Source organism: Primulina tabacum, chromosome 5 (assembly GCF_025594145.1).
Source record: "Primulina tabacum isolate GXHZ01 chromosome 5, ASM2559414v2, whole genome shotgun sequence".
Classification (NCBI taxonomy): domain Eukaryota; kingdom Viridiplantae; phylum Streptophyta; class Magnoliopsida; order Lamiales; family Gesneriaceae; genus Primulina; species Primulina tabacum.
In genome coordinates this window covers 11,843,850-11,866,511 of record NC_134554.1, presented here as the reverse complement: position 1 = coordinate 11,866,511, position 22,662 = coordinate 11,843,850, and the positions used below count along the sequence as shown (strand labels likewise).

The window sequence follows — 22,662 nt, the reverse complement described above, 5'->3', positions numbered from 1 at the left end:
TCCATTTCTGGTTCCTCCAGATTGACCCTGGCAACACACAACGACCGACCAATCAACAAATGGCAATGAAAAAATAGTTTGCTTCCTTGAAAGAATGAAAAAGACACCGATTACCGTAGAGGGGACGAACAGTAAGCTCCATCATTTAATTCCTGATAAAATACTACAAACACCGTTCCTAAAAACAGATGAATTAATTAGCTTGTATATTGTGTGGATCGAATGCCAATTAAGGGAAGAGAACCGATGAATTCTTTTGATCAATAGATCCAATTTTAAATCTATTTAATTATGTAACTTCAATTACAATTGTGATAGATTTCAAACGATATATAATATATATGTCATTTGAAATATATAACTAAAATACATGCTCAAATAAATTCGTTAAAAATAAAAACTCATTGAATTTATTAATTTAATATTAAATTGGGGAAAATAAATAAACTCTAAACAATAGTATTTGTGTGTGGTAAAAATACAATTATTCTACTAATATTTTTTGTCTGAAGTAACCTACAATTAATTTTAGTACAATAGTTCTTGTTTTTATTTGTTACAAAAATGATTTTTAATTAACAAATGAAATGTTTTATAGTATCGAAAATTCAAATTAATTAGCGATTTCTCCGATGCCTTGGGTATGGTACCGATCAAGATTCATTTTTTAATGCCAGCAAGCCTGAAAAGTCCAAGATTCTGAAAATGGCTATGGCTCTGCGTTCGCCTCTTCGACCATTCATTTCTGTAGGTCTCTTTTCTGCCCGCTTTTACATTTTTCACCGCAGGCTTTATCTTTCTTCGTTATTGGGTGTCTACGCTTTTTAACCTACAATGTTTGTGGATGCTAATTCTTATCCAAGTTTCAATGCAGTCTCTTGCTAGATATGTGGTGTATCTTTTGTTTTAATGTGTTCGTGTAGCGTAGATACCTTTGAATTCCCTGAAGAAAGAATTTGAAACTGAGTTTTGGTGTAAATTTATGTCTATTCTTGCTCTTGTGAAGGCTGGAATGTTAAATCGGGATATGTATTTGATCATTCCAAAGAATCAGATGGTTTCTAAGACCTTTTACTTTCATTTTTCATGTCACTTGCTTTTCCTGGTGGTTATTCACGTAGCTCCCACTTGTAGACTAGTCCTCAGGCCATGTGAGCTAAATGTGAAATTAATCACAATTTAAGATGTATTATGTAGTGATTTGAGTTAGTGCAGTCTGAACTCTGAAGGGAAGGGTTGAACAATGTTTTTTTCTTTATTGGCCTCTCTTTCTGTAAGATTCTACAAACAAAGGTCAACTTTTTTTTTTAAACGAAAATGCAGTCTTTGTGTTCACGCTTTTATTATTGAAAATTCCAATAAATGCTTGGTCTTTTGTATTTCGAAACAATTGGAATAGTCAAAGCTAACTGGAGCATGCAGACAATTAAAGGCGCGAGAGAGTTGCTGGGAACATTGTTTACCGGAAACTCTTATGGACGAAATTTGGGTAAGTTCCATTTTTTTCCTTGTCTTTGACCTGTTATTGTTGTAATTAGCTGATTGTCCACTGTATGTTCTTCCTATGTGTCAGATACTGTCAGATTGATTAGCAAAGATGGGAAAACATTGTGGATGTCTATCAGATTCATATCTTCTCGAGCATCTGTCAAACTTGTGCAGACATCTTATCATATATTACCTTCTGGGGCCCAGATGGAAAATAAAGAAATACCTTCAAATTTTCTGAGAGACAAAAAGATGGTCCCTTATTCAGATCCACCTAGAGATCAAGATATAGATCTCTTGTGTCAATTTTTCAACAGAAGGTATGCATGGTGTCCTGTAAGGGACCAAAGAGCTAAAAAAAGTTATTAAAATGGCAATAATTGCTTTCTTAGATATGCATGGTTTTTTCTTTTAGCTGAAATTGAACATCATAGGCTCAATGAATTCATAAGATTGGTTATATATGAAATCAGGTTGTCTGCGGATATTACATGTTACTAATCTGCTGAGGATCTTGTTTCTCTTGGACTTTGTACCTGCATTGGCACTACACCCTGACCAAACAGTTGAATCTTCAATCCCCAAAGTTTTGTCAAAATTGCTCCTGGGTTTATGTCCTGCTGCTCCTGCACCAACCATTTTATTCGAAATATGACCTGCCAATAAATGTTTATCTGATCATACAAAGCTGGACCATACCTTCAACTATCTCTATGCAAATTGAACTACACTTATTTTGTGCTGTTTTTTGCAGTTCGAAGCTTGTTGTCTTGACTGGAGCTGGGATAAGCACGGAGAGTGGAATTCCTGATTATAGAAGGTTGTTTTTGACCTCCTATGGAAGTGTTTACCTGGTGATGCGGTGACATGCTAATAGGTTTTGTGGTCATGACCTTCTTTATTTTCTGAAATAATGTTAAGTATCCGGACTACAGACTCATTATCTGATCATCTGTTGCTGGACTCAATATTTATTAATGAAGTTTCCTGGCTGCTAAAAATTACAACTTTTCCATGTTGACTTGGAGATTTCCCTGATATCTGAACATGGCAATCTAGCTTGAAAATTCTAACCAGAAACAAATTTACAGCTCGGTATTGAATTTACAAACTACAATATTGGCTCTGTATCTTTATTTTTTAATGATTGTCAATGCTGACTTTGTTTCAGCTTCTAAAACTTAATCAATCACTTTATGTACTTAAATACATATTTTCAAGCTCTGATATTTACCATTTTGCAGTCCAAATGGAGCTTACAGTACTGGATTTCGGCCAATAACTCATCAGGTGATTAGAAAGCATTTGCTGCCTTTTTATATCTTCTCTATATTATATTAAATTTCATTTGAGATTTTTGCCCCAGTTCTATAGTCTGGGTGTGCACTGCATAACTTATAATGGTGGTGTGAATCCGATGCAATTGTGATCATTTCAAAAAGTTTGCTTTTCTCATAAATTTCGTGCTAGAGGATTTTAAATTTCACTCACCAGTATTGAATATAAGCGTTGGACTGACTCACAGCAATTTTATCAAATTCAAACCAGGATTACTAAAAATCTAGTCATGCATAAATTAGCAATAACTTAGGGAAATCCAGTTAAATGCATAGGAAAAGTAGCTTATATTTATTTAATTTCGGAGTTAAAGGATGTCGGTGCTTGTCGTGTCAATATTTACTTTATCAATCAATTCTGGACAGGACTGCTTCCTGTTCAACTTAATACATGTACATCATGGACACCAATGCAACACTGGCATCTCGATTGCTTAAACTCAATGCTTTAAGGCGTAAAAGATTTGTCTTCTATAGTTCTTGTTAATTTTGATTTGTTTGCTTGCGACACTTTTGAACCGATGCTTTATTGTATGTGCTCTGTGTTTGTCCATATTTTGTGTTGTATGAGAATTAAAGTTCTAGATTCGTACTATCTCAATGAACAGGAATTTCTCCGTTCCCTTCGCTCCCGGAGGCGGTACTGGGCAAGGAGCTTTGCTGGATGGAGAAGATTTACTGCTGCACAACCAGGGCCAGCACATGTTGCGTTGGCATCTCTCGAGAAAGCTGGTCGTATAAGTTTTATGATGACTCAAAATGTAGATCGGTATGGTTTGTCATGTAAGGTTTTCTCTTTTAGATTTCCTACAATGACAGCATATCCCTTCTTTTCTCAGGTTGCACCATCGTGCTGGTAACAACCCTCTTGAATTACACGGGACTGTATATATTGTTTCTTGTACAGAATGTGGTTTTTCTATATCCCGAGATTCATTTCAAGATCAAGTGAAGGCTCTGAATCCAAAGGTTTGTCCTTTGGTATAAATGATTATATCTGAATTGGAGTTTTGCTCTCGATGTAGTTTATCCAAGAATTTACTCTCCAGCTATTATTTCATTCGGATTAGTATAATTGAGGAACTTTCTTTTTATTTTGAAAATAAATCACTTTCTTTAAATACGTCATGCAGCATGTGAAAAGCTTCTTCTCATTAAATCTTATGACAAGATTTCTCAAAAAAAGAAAAGAAAATAAACGAATGAAAGAAAGAAATCTTGTCAGGACAAACTTATCTGTGGCATGTCAAATCTATGGTTTCAATCAAATTCTTTGATTTTTTATGAGGTTCTATTGAAGATATTATTTTTATATATTGACTCTGATGTATCTGCTTCTGCTATGATCCTACTGGCAGCATGTTGGACAGTATCAGTCTTAGTCCCGATCATTACTTTCTTTTAATTTGTCTGGAATTCAATCATCTTTCCTAGATTTCTCCTTTTTACATTTAGTAGTTTTCTTTAGGATGACAGTGACCCCTTTATTGCGATTCTGAGATATGAATGTTTGCTTAGCAGGTCCTCAAATGACTATCTGAATTGATAAATGTTCACTAGTGATATATTTTGTTTTCTCTAGTGAAAATAATTTATTCTCTCTTTGAGCTATAATCTACTTGGAAACACATAGAAGTTGATATATTTTTGTCAGTCTTGTTAATTTTTTTTTAAAGCATGGCTTTGCTCCATCAAAACACTACACTCGGTCATAGTTTTTCTCTCTTTTATGATGCATCATTAAATTCTGAAGGCTTCTTTTTTCTCAACAATAAAGACTTTTCACGGTCACCACACACACAAGTTATTAATTTACAAACTTGAGAAGCACAAGAACTAGAAATTCCATTCCATATTAGTTGGCTCCTTTGTTTGTGTTACAGAAAAGATCGAAGGTAATCTTTTTAGCCATCATGTCGTGTTTGTTTCTATAGAAATTGAAGCAAAAATACTTAATATGATTTCAGTGGGCAGAAGCAATTGAGAGTCTAGATTATGACAGCCGCTCGGATAAGAGCTTTGGAATGAAACAGAGGCCTGATGGAGATATTGAAATAGATGAGAAGTTCTGGGAGGAGGAATATCATATTCCTACTTGCCATAAATGCAATGGAATACTGAAACCTGATGTAAGCAATTTGCTTTTTCACGTGGTTTTAGCAATCCCAGAAAACCTGGCACCAAGTTTTGAATGGTGTGATAAAGCATTGTTACTTACATAGCTAATATATGCATCCATTTATCTGTGTATCTGCCACTAAAAATAGACAATCGATGGTAATTCATTATACTATTTTAGTTTGTTTAATGTTCTACAGAAATTTTTGTTTATTATTTTGTAACATGCAATATGACATTGCCAGGTTGTCTTTTTTGGCGACAATGTCCCCAAGGGTAGAGCTGATAGAGCAATGGAAGCTGCAAAGGAATGTGATGCTTTTCTTGCACTCGGTTCATCTTTGATGACCATGTCTGCTTTCCGGCTGATCAGGTATATTCCGAACTAATTTTTACTCACTGTTTATTCTATTAGGATATTATAGAGAAGAATATAAATATTTATTCAGTGAAAAATACAAATATTTGCCCAACAATATTGAAATTTTCCACACTTTTGAAATCCTGAAACCGGTAAAAGAAAAGTTTGTGCATTACACTTCTCATAAGCGACAGCTTAAGATGTGAAATAGAATATCTTTAGTTATGGAAGATTACCACTTACATATAATTAAAAATTAATGTACTCGTGATAATAAATAAAAAAGTTACCTTTGATATTGTTAGCTTATAGGCTAAAAGGACACTGTAGATTGGGCAATTATGAACTCTTGTACAGGGCTGCTCACGAGGCTGGTGCTGCTACCGCAATTGTAAATGTTGGCGTGACGAGAGCTGATGATTTTGTTCCTTTAAAAATTAGTACGCGCCTGGGGGAGGTATAGTTCGTTTAAATCCTCTTGCTGACAGTAACTGTATTATAGAATTTTCTGCTTGTTTAAATCAAACAATGGTGCAGATATTGCCCAGATTACTTTCAGTTGGATCTCTTAGCATCCCTCAACTCTAGCTCCATGGGGGAAACAGTGTATATCATTACTGTGTTTCTGTGGTGAATCATTATCAGATCCATTATATCATTCTTTAACCGTGATTTTATTCAATCGAGCAAGGCAAATATGACGGGCACTGCTTAATTTGTGTTTACCACTGTTTATAAATATGAACATAGAATGTTTAGGGTAGTCATGCCTTAATTCACATGAACTCCAGTTACTGTATACCGGACATATTGTATCTATGTTACACATGATTAAGACGATTTTTGTGGTACATTTATCCTTTCGATTAACTTGTGTTTTTATCTCTGTTAGATTTCTTTTGCAATTAGCTGTATATGGCTCGAGCTGGTCGGGCAGGGCCGGCTCCAAGGGTAGGCAGCCTAGGGCCTCCCCTCGGTGGGTGCTCAATTTAATTTTATTTTTTTTCACTAAAAATCTTAGTGAGCATCTCAAATTTTTTGCAGAAAATTTAAAATGGTGGTCAAATTTTTATACTTTTGCTCCTCATTTCTTTGCGTAAAAAAACCTCCTTTATTCTTAAAAAAACGTCTCTCTCTTTCTTTGTTAAATTATCCACTCAGGTGAGTTATGTTTATCAAATTGAGCCATTTATATATCGTGTTGTTTTTTATTGAATGCGTTTTTTCTTATCCGTTCGTGTGTTGCGGTTGGTGTTTTATTTTTAGTTGATTTGGTTTTTGGTCTCTAGGATTCTATAATCTTGTAAAATGTTTATTTAGCTCTTGGATTGATTTTTACACAATTCGATTATAATAATTATTTTCATGTGTTAGTATTTAAATTATAAGTTGTATTTGTTTTGTTATATGTATTTTGTCACAAAAATCAATTATTTACGCTTCATTGTTTTGATGATTTTTATCGTGTTTTTATTATAATACATAGATTCATCTCTTACTCGTGAGCAAGTTAACAGTGTTAATTCATTGAGTTTTTTTAGTCTATATATAACGTTTTTTTATAATTTATAAAACATAGCATATTGGATATTAGTGAGTTATGTATATTTGATTATCAGCTCGTATGTAATATTTTTATATTTAATAAAAAATTTATATAAAATATTCCCTAAAAAAATAACTCAGGGCTTCCAATTTTCTGGAGACGGCCTGTGGTGGGGCTTGGAGTTGAGGATCTTGCGTGTTAGAAATTATATGTCAAACGTCTCTGGCAACTCACGATTTTTTTTGTGAAGCAGTCATGTCCTCGTTTCTTCGACCAGTTACCTCTATTGAAATCTTGTTCGGTAAGCTCGAGCCTAGCACTTTCTTCTTAGATAATGGAAAAATGTATACTAAATTGGTATCTAAAATATCGGAGTTGGTCAAATATTAGATACGACAAAGCTTCTTGTAAAGAGGTTTCACGTAATATTTTTTTTATAATGAGACAAATAAGAGACATGCTATTGAGAGTGTTTCATAAAAAAATGTGTGTGTTAGATAATAAACATCACTCGGGGCCAACATAATGAATTAAATGGGATTCCTTATTTTGAAGGTCTTGAACGTTTGACCCTCGTGATTTTGATACCATACCGAAACAATTTCCCAGAAACTTTGGTTTATCGAAGGCAAAACAACAATCAGTTTTAATATTTGAACTTATAGATATGGCAATAAATTCAATAATCTTTTTGTTTTAAAACATAAATACATATGTTAATGTATGGTTATGAAAATAACAAGTATGTTTCTTCGTCAATTAAAGCAGTGTTCTAAAAGGCCCGGCTTAAGCACGCTTAAGCTTGAAGCTCGACAAAAACGCCCCACTTCGGAGAAAAGCGGAAAAAAACGGTTAAAATGTAATCTGATCGAATCATGCGTAATCAAGGTGTTTAATTAAGTGTGCTTAAGCACAATTAATAGCATATACTTGTTTTTAAATTTTGTATTTTGAAGGTATGTCCTTATAATTTTAAAATAATAAATTAGGTTTATAATTTCGATGTTTATTTTTTAATTTTAATTATGATTAAGTATATCTCTGATAATGATTTGATAAATATTTAGCATTTTTTAATATGATATAATTGCAAAAACAAATAAAGATTGCAATTTTGAGATTTTTATTCTTTTATAAATATGAGAATTAATGCATCATACTTAAATTTATCATATTATATTATTTTATCTATTTATTGGTTTAAGATAATTATAATTACACTAAAAATAAAAAACTTTTTTTCAACTTTAAGTATTTGCTAATCTTGCTTAAGCTTGGAACTCCACGTTCACACATCGAGGCGCTCCGTCTTAGAACCTGGAATTAAAGTAACCGACCCTTGCAGTTCACAGATTCATAATTTTCTGTGGACCTGAAAAGTCGTTAGCAACTATGTCGGTGTTTGCCACTGATGGATTTGGAGTACAGCGAGAGCCACTAATTAATGTAAGAACTGAAATATACCAACATGAAGAGACACTTGATCTCAACCATTTAAATAAATAAATAAATATATATATATATATATAGCAAGCTTCCATTAAAATTTCTGCCGCGGCTCTTCTGGAGGGGAGAGGGTTAGGGCATACCCTGAATAACTGCCCTAATTCCCTGTAGAATTGTCGTTGTAGATGACTGGGTGATTGAAGCGAGATATAACGGGGAGAAATGAGTGGTCAAATGGGTCCTCCGCCACCCAGACGCAGCAGTACGATTCAAAGACGTAATTCATCCACCGTGAGGAAGTCGTCGGCTTTACCTTCCGATAACGGCGCCGCCGCCGCCGCCGCTAATGGATTTCACGCCAAGCCTACTTCCCCTACTCAATCGTAAGCTTCCCTGATTTATTTTATCGTGTAAAATTTCTCGTTATTAAATAATTTTTTTTTGTATCTTATTTAAGAATTAAATTCAACTTTGGAATGATGGGTCTTGGGAGAAAAAGGATTAAATCTTGAAGCTGAAATATTCTGAGTCCGGAACTCGAACAACCTCTATCACTTGTGGGACTGCTAGCGTCCGCGGTGTTAAGAGGAATTTAGCTTGTTACGTGGATCCTTTTACTGTCAGTTTGCCACGTTAATTGAAAATACAGAGGCAGAAAATTTAAATGCACATGTGGGTTTGAAATTTATGATATATATAATCTGGGTCCGGCCAGATGTGTATTGAGAGTGATATATATGGAAATTCACATGGTCTTTTGGTAAATAGGTAGTATTGATATATTTACGATGTTCCATGTCCCACCATGGCCTCATATGAGTTATGAAGTGACTAATAAGTTTGATTTTGACAATATCCCCAATGTAGAGAGCTATGTTTTTCGATTTGGGCTCTCTCTTTGGCTTATGGCCTTAAGTCCTAACATTATTACACTCATTCAGAAAGTTGACTTAGCAGAAGGGACGGCAGCCTGTGAAAAGACTACCTTTGTGTAACTGTTTGTAGTATTGTCCGTGTCTACATTTGCTTCACTGTAAAATGTGGAGTGCCTATTAGGTTTGAGGGGTTCTTTTCTTCCACAGTTCCATTTAAAAGGCTGGTTTTTTGGGTTTGGACTTTCTTTTAGACTTATGGCCCAAATCCCAATATTGGTGCTCCTGTCAAGAGAGTCAATATAGTGGAAAGGGGGACCAGGTGAGTGTCGGTTATGTCACGTGTCCCGTTTTGGCTCTACAACAATTGTGGAATGACTAATAAGCATGAAGAGATCTCACCTATAATGGTAGTTGTCGGGGGTTAGGCTTGCTTCTTGCACTCATATTCTGTCATTATCAATGTAGATTGTTTCAGTTTCTCCTCTGGTTTTTTTAGTATTTTGTTGCATTAAATTGTCATCCATGTATCATCTGTAACTGAAAAATTTTAACCAGCAAGTGGCCATCTTATTATATTTTTAACATGGTATTGGTGCATTTTTTCCCAGTGTAGTGTATCAAGGGAGAGAATTTAGGTTCAAATATAAAGTGGTTTCCTAGTTCCTCCCAACTTCCCCCCCTCTTTTACTTGTATGTTTGAATGTATATTTTGACTCCATCTTTTGTACCCACTCCCTGCCTATGCATGCTGGCATAATATTTGTTGACTGTATACGTAGCTCTGTTGTTGGGGAAAGGACAGTGAAGAAACTAAGGCTATCTAAGGCACTTACAATTCCTGAAGGGACCACTGTGTCAGATGCCTGTAGGAGGATGGCAGCCCGGCGTGTTGATGCTGTCTTGCTAACTGATGCTAATGCTCTGCTTTCTGGAATTGTAACTGATAAGGTATTCCTGTAGGTGTGTAACTAGCAATCGATCCATGATTACTGTGAATGTGTTTGGTTTGGTTTGGTTACGCTTGGTTTGATTGTTTTGAATTTTTAAAATTTTTTTCCTGAAGGAGATGGAAGATGGTGCATTATAAGGCAATGTTTCTGAATAGGCTTATTGCAGTGAACACCTTATCTGTCATGGAACTAATGATCTCCAATTCTATTAAGATCTAACACATAACTTTATCGTCTAGAATTTTTTTATACTAACTATGGTCTTGTATGAATAGGACATTGCAACCAGAGTAATAGCTGAGGAGTTGAGGCCTGAGCAAACAATAATTTCGAAAGTGATGACAAGAAATCCAATATTTGTGAATTCAGATTCATTGGCTATTGAGGCTCTTCAGAAGATGGTTCAAGGTTGCTTCTTCTGAGTCGTTTTTTTCCTTATCACAATGCTTACTGCACAAGCCTTTTGAATTTGGTTGATTGTAAGAAAGTGAATTTGAAATAATATACACGTTGTTGACATCATATGGATTTAATACAGTCGAAAGAATTGGCAACTTTAGCAGAAAGATAATGGTGTACTATGGCGAAGCTTACGGTGGCAGGGTAAAGTCATTCTTATTCTTGACTGAGAAAATTGCTACTACGGTGGCACATGTAGATTGATCACCAGATAAAAACAAGCTTTTTAAAAATGTGGCAATGGTTCTGCTCCTTGAACTTGGGTGGTTGTCTTGCTTTATGACCTCAAACGTTGCTGATACCTGTGTCATCATTTTTTAAATATTTTACTTACCTAGGTTATAATTTTCTTTGAAATGTCAATTATAAGTATATATTATGCTACCACTCTACTTCCATTATTTTCCAACAAGATATGCCTAAAAAATTACTCTTAGCCTAATAATTCATCAGCTTAGGTTTTATGTTTCAGTTAAGTTGCTCCACTAATATGTTTTGGAACATGCACATTTTACTTATAAGTACAGTGTCAACTTTCCTGCTTTCCTTTTACCTACAATAGGTAAATTCCGGCACCTCCCTGTTGTTGAGAATGGAGAAGTTATAGCTCTTTTAGATATCACAAAATGTCTTTATGATGCCATATCGAGAATGGAGAAGGCCGCAGAGCAGGGAAGTGCCATTGCAGCAGCAGTTGAAGGAGTTGAACGTCAGTTCAGGAGCAATTTCTCGGGTCAGTTGGTATTTCTGTGGCTATTGTTTGTAAAATAATGGTTCTCGACAAGGAATATTTTCTGTAAAAAATTATAAGGTTTGTTTGTCAGCTAATTCAACTTCCACTATAGTTGTTTTTTTTTTTAAATTTTGTTTTCTTCTGTATTTCAGCACCATCAGCTTTTGTAGAAATTCTCAGGGAACGCATTTTCAAACCTTCTTTATCAGCTATCATTTCCGATAATTCTAGGTAAAACAGAACTTGCTAGCCTATTCCTTTAGATGGAAAATTATCTTATAGGCTCTGCATTTAAACTTACTCTGTAATTTATCACAAATTCAGGGTTGCAGTAGTGTCTCCTTCAGATCCTGTTTATGTTGCTGCTAAAAAGATGCGTGAATTACGAATCAATTCGGTGGTTGTCATGACAGGAAATAAGATTCAGGGGATATTAACGTATGACTTTTGTCCAGAATATCTTTTGACTTTATTATATATTCATGTAGTGGAGTCTGAATTGATCTGTGCTTTTTATCCTTGCTCATGGTTATTATTTGGATATTGTTGCAGTTCAAAGGATATACTCATGCGGGTTGTGGCCCAAAATCTCTCTCCCGAGCTGACTTTAGTGGAAAAGGTTTGGAGCTGCTTCTTTCTTGTTCCAGTTTCAAAATTGTGTTGTGTTCTCTTATTGCATCATCAATCATGTGACTTACAGATATGATCAGATTATCATGTCTTGTAAAGACAGTTATCATGAGATCCTTTTTACTCCCTAGTTGTTATGATAGTATTGACATAGTAAACTCAAATTTCTGTAAGTGTTCTTACAAGTTTTCCCATTTTTTGCTAGGTGTCTTGTTTGCTGCCTTTATGACCTTTCCCCCCATTTTTTGTTCTTGTTTGAACTTTGAAACGTCCTTTCTCAATAGTTTCCCAGGCACATGATAAACAACCTTTTTCTGAGAGAATTGTTGCATCCCTTTCTGCTTGATCTGGTTGTTGACCATAGATCAGACTTCAGACCGTTGATTTTTTTGTTTTAGGCTTTTGGCTGTGCTGTATTTTGTGGTGAAAAACATTTATGTAATTTATAAACTAAAAATTGAATGACCTAGTGGACTGCGTTACCGAACTTTTACTCCACAGTTGTTTGGATGAAGATGTTGCTTTATCTTTTTCCAATGCTACTTCTCTTTGTCAAGGTAATGACACAGAATCCTGAATGTGTAACACTGGAGACACCAATCCTTGAAGCATTGCATATAATGCATGATGGAAAATTTTTACATTTACCTGTTCTGGAAAAAGGTGAGTGTATTTCCATCCTTCTCTATTTTAAGCAAAAAGATCTGATTTCAGGCTTTAAGTTTTTAATACATTTTATATTATTTGGGAGAGCGGCAGACGGAGGTATTGCTGCCTGCATGGATGTTTTGCAGATAACTCAGGCAGCAATTTCTATGGTAAAGTTCTTTTGCCCTTTGAGTGTTGTTTTCAGGCCGGTGCATAATGTATTGATTATTACCTTTTGATATTTTTTTCTCGTCACCAAAATTCCGAGTTTTCACCTTCATGTTTGGTATATTTGTGGAATTTAACAGTGTTCATTATGTTTAGGAAGAACAATTTAAACTTTTTATTGCCTACTGTTCCCAACTTCATGTCTTCTATTTATTACATGCGATCTTGTTTTTCTTTCAAGGGATACAATCTTTTTTCGAGTTTTGGTAACTTGAGTGAATTCTTCCAGGTGTGGAAGTTGATGGCCATGTTATCTATCACAAGTATAAAGAGTCGATGATATTATTACCTTCTTTTTAGTTCTTTGAATATTAGTGGCAATTTTTTTTTACGCAAGACTGTCTATATACTTCTTATACTCAATGAGGTTGCATAAATAAGATATTTCTATGCATCTGTCTGATTTTCGTGGTTTTGAAGGACACATTTATTGGATAATAAAAAATTACTTTAGTCAGCTCTCTTACCAATTTCTTTTGCTTATATCTAACTTTTTACCGGATCTTGTATTTATTTACTCTGCCTTTTGCTTTAAAGAGTCATTATGATGTAGAAGTAGAAATTTTTTGTGAATGTGAGTGCATATTCTTTTACTCAGGCATTTCTGCCGGGTTAAAAGTTTTTGAAATATGCATTTATTTATATGAACAAGAATCGACATTTAATAAAATGGGAACGAAATAGAATTAAAGTGAACATGGTAGTGATGATTTTCCTCGGAGAGTTTAGATAATTGAGAAGGTTAAATATTCTTTGAAGGTTGAAAGTAGCTCTGATGTTGCCAATGATGTAGCAAATACAGTGATGCAAAAGTTCTGGGATTCAGCACTAAATCTAGAACCCCCAGATGACTATGACACTCATAGGTTTTCCTTCACCTTTTCTATTCAGAACATAACTACTAACTAAATGATCTATAGATATGACTTCTGTCCTTGCATGCTTTGCTGTACAGTGAGATGTCAATGTCCCAATATATGGCATCAGAAGGAACAGAAAATACAAAGTCTACATACCCACCTCTTGGTCTTGGGAATTCATTTTCTTTCAAATTTGAGGACAATGAACGACGTGTGCATCGATTTAATTTTGGTGAGTTCAGACTTTATTGGTGCAGGCGTTAGATGAAACTGAACACTCTTGATTCTTACTCTGTCATATGATTGTATATCTTTTACTTGGTATTGTATTTATTGTTGCCCATTTCTTATATAAACACAAAATTGTTTTTCAAAATCAGTTTTTAAGCAGCAGCATCCAGCGTTGGTTATGCATTTAGTTTTTGGTTTTGTGAAACTAATGAAGAAAAATATATATAACATGTCAAAATATCTGTGCAACAAGAACTCGCATTGTGCTCTATGAGAAGGTTGATGGGGTTTATATGCATGGCTGTTGACAATTTTTAGTTGTATTAGTCAGTGAGCTCGAATTTTTGGTTGACTCAAGTCTTTTTGTTATCAAGCTTAATGACCATATTCATCCCTTTTGATGTTCGATGTTCCGATTCCTCCCATTCAGGCTTTGAGAATTTATCTGAGCTTGTTTCTGCTGTTATGCAAAGGGTGGGTGCATCAAACGATCAGATTTGCCTTCAACTTTTGGTGAGTAAAAAGAACATTGAAGAATTTTGGTAAATTTTGCCATCAAACTATTTAAAACCTTTTAACTTCTTTTCCTAATTCTGTTTTAGTATGAAGATGATGAAGGAGATAAAGTCCTGCTCACGACAGACTCGGATCTTGTCAGTGCTGTTAGCCATGCAAGATCAGTTGGACTAAAGGTGTGAGAATGATTTTTTTACCAACCACATCTTACAAGGACATTCACTCTCTTCTTGATGGAGGAAAAGATTTAGAATATCTGCATAGTAAGAATCTTGTAGCTTTTGGTGGTTCTAATGCCAGTCTGTTCTATACAGCCACTATTCGTCCCTGCTACTTCTGATGGTGGTTTTAGAATCTTTAACAGAGCCACGGCACAAAAAAAATCTGTCTGTTCATTCTTCCAACGCTGGCACATTTAGATCTCAGAGTATGCAGCAACCTCATTCTTATAACCGAATCTCTTGTGGCCTCAAATTATTTGTTCAAAGTCTGATTCTTAAGTTATCATCCACTTTCTTGAGAAGAAATAGCTTTCTTACCTTTTATATTCTACAAATCAACGCAAGTATGAACGATCATCAACAAAATTATTGTGATGTCCAAGTTTTTCATGAATCACTTTTTATCTATCACGTGCTTTTAATATCTACTTCTTAGCATCATAAAATGCAAAATTAGATAATTTGTACATCCAAGAAGCATGCTTCTTCTTCTGAATCATAATCATTTTAGTTTATATAGTTTATGATGTATGATAAACACAATCTGATATAAAAAGATAAGAGCTTAGAATGTGGTCAGTGGCATATATACTGAAGGCTTAGAGAATTGATCACATTTTTTTATGTTGAACTTACCTGCTAGCGGCCGGTAAAGCTTGGCAAATTGCACTGGTATTCATTGTTATTATGTTTCCTAGCTTCCAGTGGGCTTATATTAATTTCTGATAATTTTGGCTGTATTTATGTCAGCGTCCATATCTTGCGTCTTTTTTGTCAACCAGGTTTTGAGATTACATTGGGATTACTGTGATGCCAGTCAAGTAACGAGGAAGCTGTCACCTGAATCAGAGACTGCACGAAGAGCTAGATTGATCCCTCTCGGCACTGGGATATTTGCAGGGGCAGTGGTTTTAACTTGCATAGGGGTTTTGGTCTACCTGAAACGTACTAAGATATGATGTCATGGAAGGGATGACACAGTCCTCGGGGATGAGATGCAAAGCCATTGTATGGAACTATACGATGGATTACACAAATTTTGTATTATCTGGGAAGGTTTTAGTTACAACGTACACAGCAGGGTGTCAAGAAAGGGCAAAAGAGGGCGGAAATGGTAAAATGAACAACTTACAAGCGATCGTTTTTGTGTTCTTACATTCGTAAGAAATACCATTAAAAGTTCAGGTGTTCTGGTCTATGTAGTGGCTGCTGGTGTATGGGTGCATTCGAGATGCTTCATCTCATGTTTTATTAAATATATATACATGAGCAATACGCCTTGAAGGAAAATTTAAAGATGAATTTGTATATATCTACTTGTACGAAGGAAGTTGTTCAATATATATTTATATGCGTATCGAGTTGGTGCAAATAAACAGATCAGTCCATGGAACCAATCTTATCTTTGAGTTTATACCTGCCGGAGTGCTATACTCGTGAATATCTTTTTTATTTAACCGGAAAGAGGAATGGCTGAATTCGAAGCTTGTTAAACTTAAAAACGTGTTTTCATAAATTAAATGACAATTTTAAATCGCACCGGGATGATATTATTAAAAATCAATGAAAAATTAATAGATATTTAAATTGAAAAAATTAATGTAATTATAAAAAATAAAAATAAAAACTATTTTTTCGCTAATTTTTAAAAACTTTCTTAAATACAATGCACGTCGATTAATTTTTTTGGCTAATAATCACTATCATATATCAAAATTTTAGATTGTGTTAGCCAAAGTCAATTATATGATGCTTATCGTGTGTAGTCTATTGATGTCGACTACCAACCTTAATACATATTTAATTCTTTAATTTTCGAGAAACTATATTATTATTTTTTAACATTTGATAAAAAAAAATTGTTTTAAATCACATTCAATAAAATTAATGAGAAATATTTTTTTTTAAAAATTCAGTAATTTCGTCTAAATCCACATTCACAAATAATTTTGTGACATAGCACATGTTTGACACATTTGAATGATAACAATAATTGTTTCATCAATATCTTTATCCAAATGTGTTGTGATTTTATTTATTTTTAAAAAATCTCTTCATAATATACACAACAGCCTATTATTCCGAAAGAAAAATGAAATATATCATCATAAGTAAATCATGTATAAATCAGAAAATTTATTTTATTAACATTTACTATGTGTATTCTGAAATTATGTCAATAAATTTTATAAGGTGTCTTCTAATAAGATGTTTACTTTCTTTACATATGGTTTAATCATTTCCATTACGGGACATTTTATATTATCATGTATCCGTGAACTTTGTAATATAGAAATAATTATCACATTAGCAATACTTAATAATTAAAATTTTGTACAAATAGAAGAATAATATTTTTTACTTATCGGTCATGAAAGACAGATTTCAAACTTAATGTCTCGTTGTTCTCGTTGTTTTCATATGTAGGTAGTTCATAACAACGAACAAATCTAAATTTAAACGAACATTACATCTTAGAAGGATCAGCTCATATATGATGCTGAAAAGAGGAGTCATTTCAGAATTCAATTTTAGAGTAGATAAATTTAGTAAGATAAACAGAATAAAATTGGTTTATAATATAATATGCAATATTGCATTATTTATAATTTAAAATTCAAATAAGACATCTCAAGGGACAAAAATTATACATTGAATGTTTTTGACAGAATTATACAATATATTAACTCTTTCAAATTACGAAAATCTCGAATTGCATGCATTGGGTGTTAAACATTTCTGATTATTGATGGTAATATACATGTTTATTGAAAGTAATTTAATATCTATTTGAAACTCTTTTGAATCTATCTCTTTTAATTTTCTTGTGCTCTCTTATTTGAATTCATGATAAATCTTTCCTTTTTTAAAAATGACATTTTGGCGGGAAATTATTATTTTTGTCAAAAGCTCAGCTTTTATATTTATAGATATAGATTTGGGCAGGAAATTAATTAAAATAGCAAAATTAATTTTTGAATGATTTACTTTATGAGTGATACTGAACATTGCAATCATTTGTATTTTAAATTTATTTATACAGTTTTTAATTAAACTGGTTGATATAATCAATGCAAAAATTTTAATATAATGTTTGTTTTCAATATACGTTAGTTTTAATTTGAGTAAAAAAAAATAAAAAACATATAATGCATAAATTACATTTGAATTAATATAAAAATTAATTAAATTCAAAATTGAATTAAATGAATTGATATAATCAATGCAAACAATAACTGAAGTGATGATTTATTGTAATACACATATGTCAATATTTATGATAAATCTTTTCTTTTTTAGAAATGACATTTTGGCGGGAAATTATTATTTTTGACAAAAATTCTGCTTTTATATATATATATATATATATATATATATATATATAGATATAGATTTAGATGGGCCTAAATTGATTGATATTTCAAAAGAGGCGGCCAGCGGCCCCTTTGAGACGAGGTTCAATCAATCAGTCAAAAATACAAAAGGAAGTTGCATCGTCAGAACGATCCGAAAAAAGAAGTTACGCCCAAGAGAACGGTAATGTTCAACTTCTTTTTTTCATTTTCAGTTTTTATCCTGTGTTGTTGGCTTTTCTTCAAACGGAATTTCAGTTTGATGACTGCTTGCATACCATACTTCAATTGAAGAAGGTTTGTTTTGTAACTTTTTTTTTTATATATAATTATTATGTTTCATCGTCAATTAAAGTAACCTAAATTTGTTTGCCAATACGTTAACATTTTTGGTGACAGGCATTTCATAACTTCGTTGTTCATTAGGTAATGGATGCCAGGGGTATGAAATCAGATCTTCTAGCTCTACAGAGATTGTATGGCGTTCTTAAAAGCGATGGAGACGGTATGACAAATCCAGCCTCCAAAATGGTATGCTTCCATGAATCATGTTTTTCTTTTCTAGATAGACTAGAATTGTCATCTCGACATTTTTAGTATCTTAGACTCCAGGCTTGTTCCAACTTATTATAGATATTACAATTGCCAGGGCTTTTGTTTAATTCATAAGATCCTTTCGTATTATTGTTATTATTATTTTTTGAACAGGAGGTGGATAAGCATGCACGAGTTATTCTAAAGTATTTGTTGGATTCAGCAACTCAAAGGGCCCTCAAAGTGTATTACGAGGTAATGTCCTGTATTTCTTTCACTCAATGTAATTCTTGTGCTTTTCTTTTGCTCGGATTTTTAAGGCAGTCTTTTTCATGGAATTGGATCCATGATTAATCTGGGCTGATTACTCGTCCTATGGCTCTTAGTTTGATTCAATGTCATAGATACTTGCTGGTCAGGCGGGAGTATTGGAGACACCATGTGCTGCAGATGAGCAGCAAACAAATAACGCCGTTAAGGAACAATCTTCTCGACTCCATATGACTAGAGAAGTGGATCAGAGTTTTAAAAATGACCGGGGATTTGACAAAGAACGAAAAGTGGATGGTTTAGATTTCAAATCATGGAACGACCAAAGATGCATTCGACAAAGGAGCCAAGTAGAATCCAAAGAGCAATCAACACCTAGTGCTGATGTAAATGGTGCTGAATTTGGAAAGAAACGTTGCAGGGTTTGTCAGCGAAGCACCATAAAGCAAATGGTAACTAATGATGCTGCTGCTAAATATCCAGACAAATCAACATATCCACAGCATGAGGTGAACAATCACTTTGAGTATGTTCCTCGGAACATTGAGCAAGAAACTGGATCTGTATTGCGTTATAAGACAACTGAGTCGAAGACTGAAGACAAGAGAAGACAGATAGGACCTTTTGTGAGTAACCTGAGTGGTGTTGGATCCACGGGATTTTCATCAGACACAGTTGTACCAGACATCACTACAGTATGTAATTCTAACTTTAAAGCCATACACAAGCGTCAGGAAGCTGACTCTATATCCAAAGAGGCTTCTGAAGCAATTGAGCAGCTTGAGTCATGTATCTCAAATTTGAAAATAGGATCAGATCATGTGCACCTGTTTGGGCAATTTTCTGGTCAACATGAAAATATGGATAACAACGACATAGTATATAAACTTACAAGTCAAAGTGCTCAGAGCCCTCTAAACTACCCATCGCATCAGGTCTACGGTGTGTCAACGGAAGTGATGAATCAGCCGTTGGCGAATGTGCAACCAACAAATAGCATGTTCTGCCAATCAAACGGTCATTTTTCCAGGAGTGGAGGGACCTATGAAATGAGAGAATCAGATGTAGAGCCTAAGATGCATATTCATGGTATGGACAAAATTGAGTCAGGAAACTGGAGAGCGACTCGTAATGATTTTTGGCCTAACGTCTGGAATGTTGCTGTTGCAGCTGATCATGAAACATCTACTTGGCCTTCCGCCTTTTCGTCTGTGCCTAAAATGGAAAGTCCACATCAAACTCGTTTAGCTATGAAAAATGAAAGGAGTGGATATGGAGTATGCCAACTATCGAAGCCGGCAAACACTTTTGGGCACCAAAATTTTAGTGAAAAACTTGAATCCATTGATTCTAGCCGCAACATTGCTTCGAAATGGGGAACACGTGTCAAAAAGCATCAACCTAACACCACTGCAACACTTCAAGAACGTTCACATCAATCAGAACGACAACACAAGAATGGAGTTGTAACAAGCAGAATTTCTATGACTTCATCAAGGTCGTCTTTAAATCATCAAGAATCGGAAGATACAGCTTCTAGTTTGTACTCGCCAAACACGGAAAGTCAGCAAGCTAGCAGTTATGGCAGTGTTGGTGAAGATTATTCGTTCTCAGATCAGACTGGAAGCCACCATATTACTTCAAGTACAAGCAGTGAAAGCGGAGCTTCTCCTCAATCACATGGAACTATGAGAGACTATGACAGTTGTACAAGCAAGATTGAGGACGATCTATACTCGTCCACGAGTGGTGATGGAACTCCTGAAGTAACTTCCAGCAGTGGCAAAAGTGAAGGATATTCATCATACTATCAGCCAATGAACCATCATGCAGGATCTACATACTCGTCGATGCAGTCCTCGTCAAGGAAGAAGGTTCCTGGAAGGATCAGCAAATCAGCTAGCGGTATAAATCATAAGAAACCAAGTAAAACGTGGAAGAGCTTGAAAGACAGATTGGCAATTTTCTTTCATCATCACCATCACGACCATCACCATCACCATGATAGCCATGATGATCATCGTCATGGAAGTCATTGGAAAAAGATAAACGTCGGCACACTTTTTAAGAAGCGTGAAGGGAAAATTATACGTTCCAAACAAGAAGATGAGGCTTATGGTGAAAGGGCTGTTGAAAAAATGAGGAAATCTCTGATACATGACAAACATCAAAAGGGTAATTTCCATGGCCTTGTGGAAGCTTTCTCGAGGCACATTTGGCACGCGAAGAAGTCAAAATTGGCAGAAGGAACCAGTGGAAAATTAGCTAAAAACCAGAGAGGCCGGAAGAAGGCGTTGAAGAAATCACGGTGGTGGAAACTGCTGCAACACAAAAGGGCGAAATTTCCCGAGAAAGCACACGTGAAGCTTGGATTAGGCAAGAAAAAAACCCATTTAAAGGCTCTCCGAAGTTGAGACGACTTTAACATCCCATATTTATTATTAGCATTCTTATTATAATAAATCGATTGAAATCGATTAACACCAACTTAGAGAATCAAAATGCAAAATAATTAAGATATATGAATAACATTCATGCATGTCATCGAAAATTAATCACTATTAAATAAAAATTAGTGATATTGACTTATTTTACTATTCGCGCTTACTCTTGATTAGTTGTTTGTATTAAATTCACAATTAGACGTTTATTTTAAACTCTTCTAGAAGTTTAATTAGAAAGAATATCAAAACTCTATTAAAATCATTGATAATAATGAATTATATAAAAAAATCAAGATGTTCTAATTAGTTATTAAACGGTCACTCACCAATTTAAATGAAAGAATTGAATCTCTTCCAATACTAAATGCACCATAGAGAAACAGTCATATTTTTTAAGATGAATATTAAGGTGTGATTAAAGGATGATTAATAACAATAAATTTAGGTGCAAATAATTTCTCAATTCGATTACAATTTTTTTTTCCATATATGTCCCTCGAGTAGGTCTCTTGTGAGACGGTTTCACGAATCTTTATATGTGAGACGGGTCATCCCTACCGAAATTCACAATAAAAAATAATACTCTTAGCATAAAAAATAATATTTTTTCATGGATAACTCAGATAAGAGATCCGTATAACAAAATACAACATGTGAGACCGTCTCACGAAAGTATTTGCCATGTCCCTAACATGTAAAAAGATTGACCAAAATATTCATGTAATATATTATGGTTTACACATCAAAGTGAGGATGTAAGGCTAGTTTTTCTATTCATAATTGGAAAACATTGTCCTCTATCCATAAAATTCTTTGTTTTTCTTGAGCAATTGAAGAGTAGTTACCCGATAATGAATATTTATTTCAACAAAATTGATTCGTGCAGATGCATAGAAGACGAGTCTTTGAAAAAATGAGAATTTAGAAATGATCAGATAATTGATATGAATTGAAATATTGAGACATATCTGAATTTGGAAGTCACATACATATGCTATAAATTTGGTGGGTCGAGCTAACAATTTGGTTTTGCATCATTTTTGCCTAACAAATAAACAACTTTACAAAAATATTCATATTGTGTTACATGATATACATATAAAAATGAATACATGAGTCTATTTTCGTCAATTCACAAATGAAAAATAATAATTTTTATCCATATTTTCACAAATATATATAGATAGTGTCGCAAACTATGGCTACGTAAATTTGTCATCTTTCCTTTAGTCTTTTTCTTTTGAGCTTGACTTCGTTATTATCCAAAAAATGTCGATTTCTTGATTTATATTTTGAAAAATAGAAGAATATTTTAATCAAACAAAAGACAAATTATAATAATCAAGATTGATGAAACTTGTGGCGGCAAAACATCCCAATACTTATTTCCAATTTTGCTTCTCTCTCTTCTTCT

The 22,662-nt window shown here is 34.0% G+C and overlaps 3 protein-coding genes across 16 annotated transcripts; all 3 read left to right on the top strand.

The window, feature by feature from the left end:
• The first annotated feature begins 607 nt into the window (after nt 1-607).
• Nucleotides 608-6,174, top strand: LOC142546594 (NAD-dependent protein deacylase SRT2). 9 transcript variants are annotated; one of them, XM_075654392.1, is made up of 11 exons: nt 608-747; nt 1,423-1,489; nt 1,574-1,808; nt 2,243-2,308; nt 2,733-2,778; nt 3,434-3,594; nt 3,665-3,794; nt 4,793-4,954; nt 5,189-5,316; nt 5,662-5,761; nt 5,842-6,174. In XM_075654392.1, the coding sequence occupies exons 1-11, from the start codon at nt 706-708 to the stop codon at nt 5,890-5,892; spliced, it is 1,188 nt and encodes a 395-aa protein (XP_075510507.1). In that variant the 5' UTR covers nt 608-705; the 3' UTR covers nt 5,893-6,174. The 9 variants fall into 9 exon arrangements, with proteins under 9 accessions (XP_075510507.1, XP_075510508.1, XP_075510511.1 ...); XM_075654393.1 differs by having other exon boundaries at nt 1,423-1,510; nt 1,598-1,808; XM_075654396.1 differs by having other exon boundaries at nt 663-751.
• A 2,182-nt stretch (nt 6,175-8,356) lies between these two features.
• On the top strand, nt 8,357-16,030 carry LOC142546607 (CBS domain-containing protein CBSCBSPB3-like). 2 transcript variants are annotated; one of them, XR_012820492.1, is made up of 14 exons: nt 8,357-8,679; nt 9,951-10,119; nt 10,397-10,529; nt 11,143-11,313; nt 11,466-11,544; nt 11,638-11,751; nt 11,866-11,932; nt 12,501-12,606; nt 12,703-12,761; nt 13,579-13,685; nt 13,775-13,911; nt 14,341-14,423; nt 14,513-14,689; nt 15,430-16,030. XR_012820492.1 is itself a non-coding variant. In XM_075654418.1 (14 exons), the coding sequence occupies exons 1-14, from the start codon at nt 8,519-8,521 to the stop codon at nt 15,604-15,606; spliced, it is 1,653 nt and encodes a 550-aa protein (XP_075510533.1). In that variant the 5' UTR covers nt 8,360-8,518; the 3' UTR covers nt 15,607-16,030. The 2 variants fall into 2 exon arrangements, 1 of the variants encoding a protein (XP_075510533.1); XM_075654418.1 differs by having other exon boundaries at nt 8,360-8,679; nt 14,513-14,602.
• Nucleotides 16,031-18,114: 2,084 nt separating this feature from the next.
• LOC142546593 (uncharacterized) lies at nt 18,115-21,291 on the top strand. Of its 5 annotated transcripts, none has more exons than XM_075654388.1 (4): nt 18,115-18,297; nt 18,400-18,531; nt 18,712-18,789; nt 18,939-21,291. In XM_075654388.1, the coding sequence occupies exons 2-4, from the start codon at nt 18,430-18,432 to the stop codon at nt 21,216-21,218; spliced, it is 2,460 nt and encodes an 819-aa protein (XP_075510503.1). In that variant the 5' UTR covers nt 18,115-18,297; nt 18,400-18,429; the 3' UTR covers nt 21,219-21,291. The 5 variants fall into 5 exon arrangements, with proteins under 5 accessions (XP_075510503.1, XP_075510499.1, XP_075510501.1 ...); XM_075654384.1 differs by having other exon boundaries at nt 18,709-18,789; XM_075654386.1 differs by having other exon boundaries at nt 18,166-18,184; nt 18,427-18,531; nt 18,709-18,789.
• Nucleotides 21,292-22,662: the final 1,371 nt, after the last annotated feature.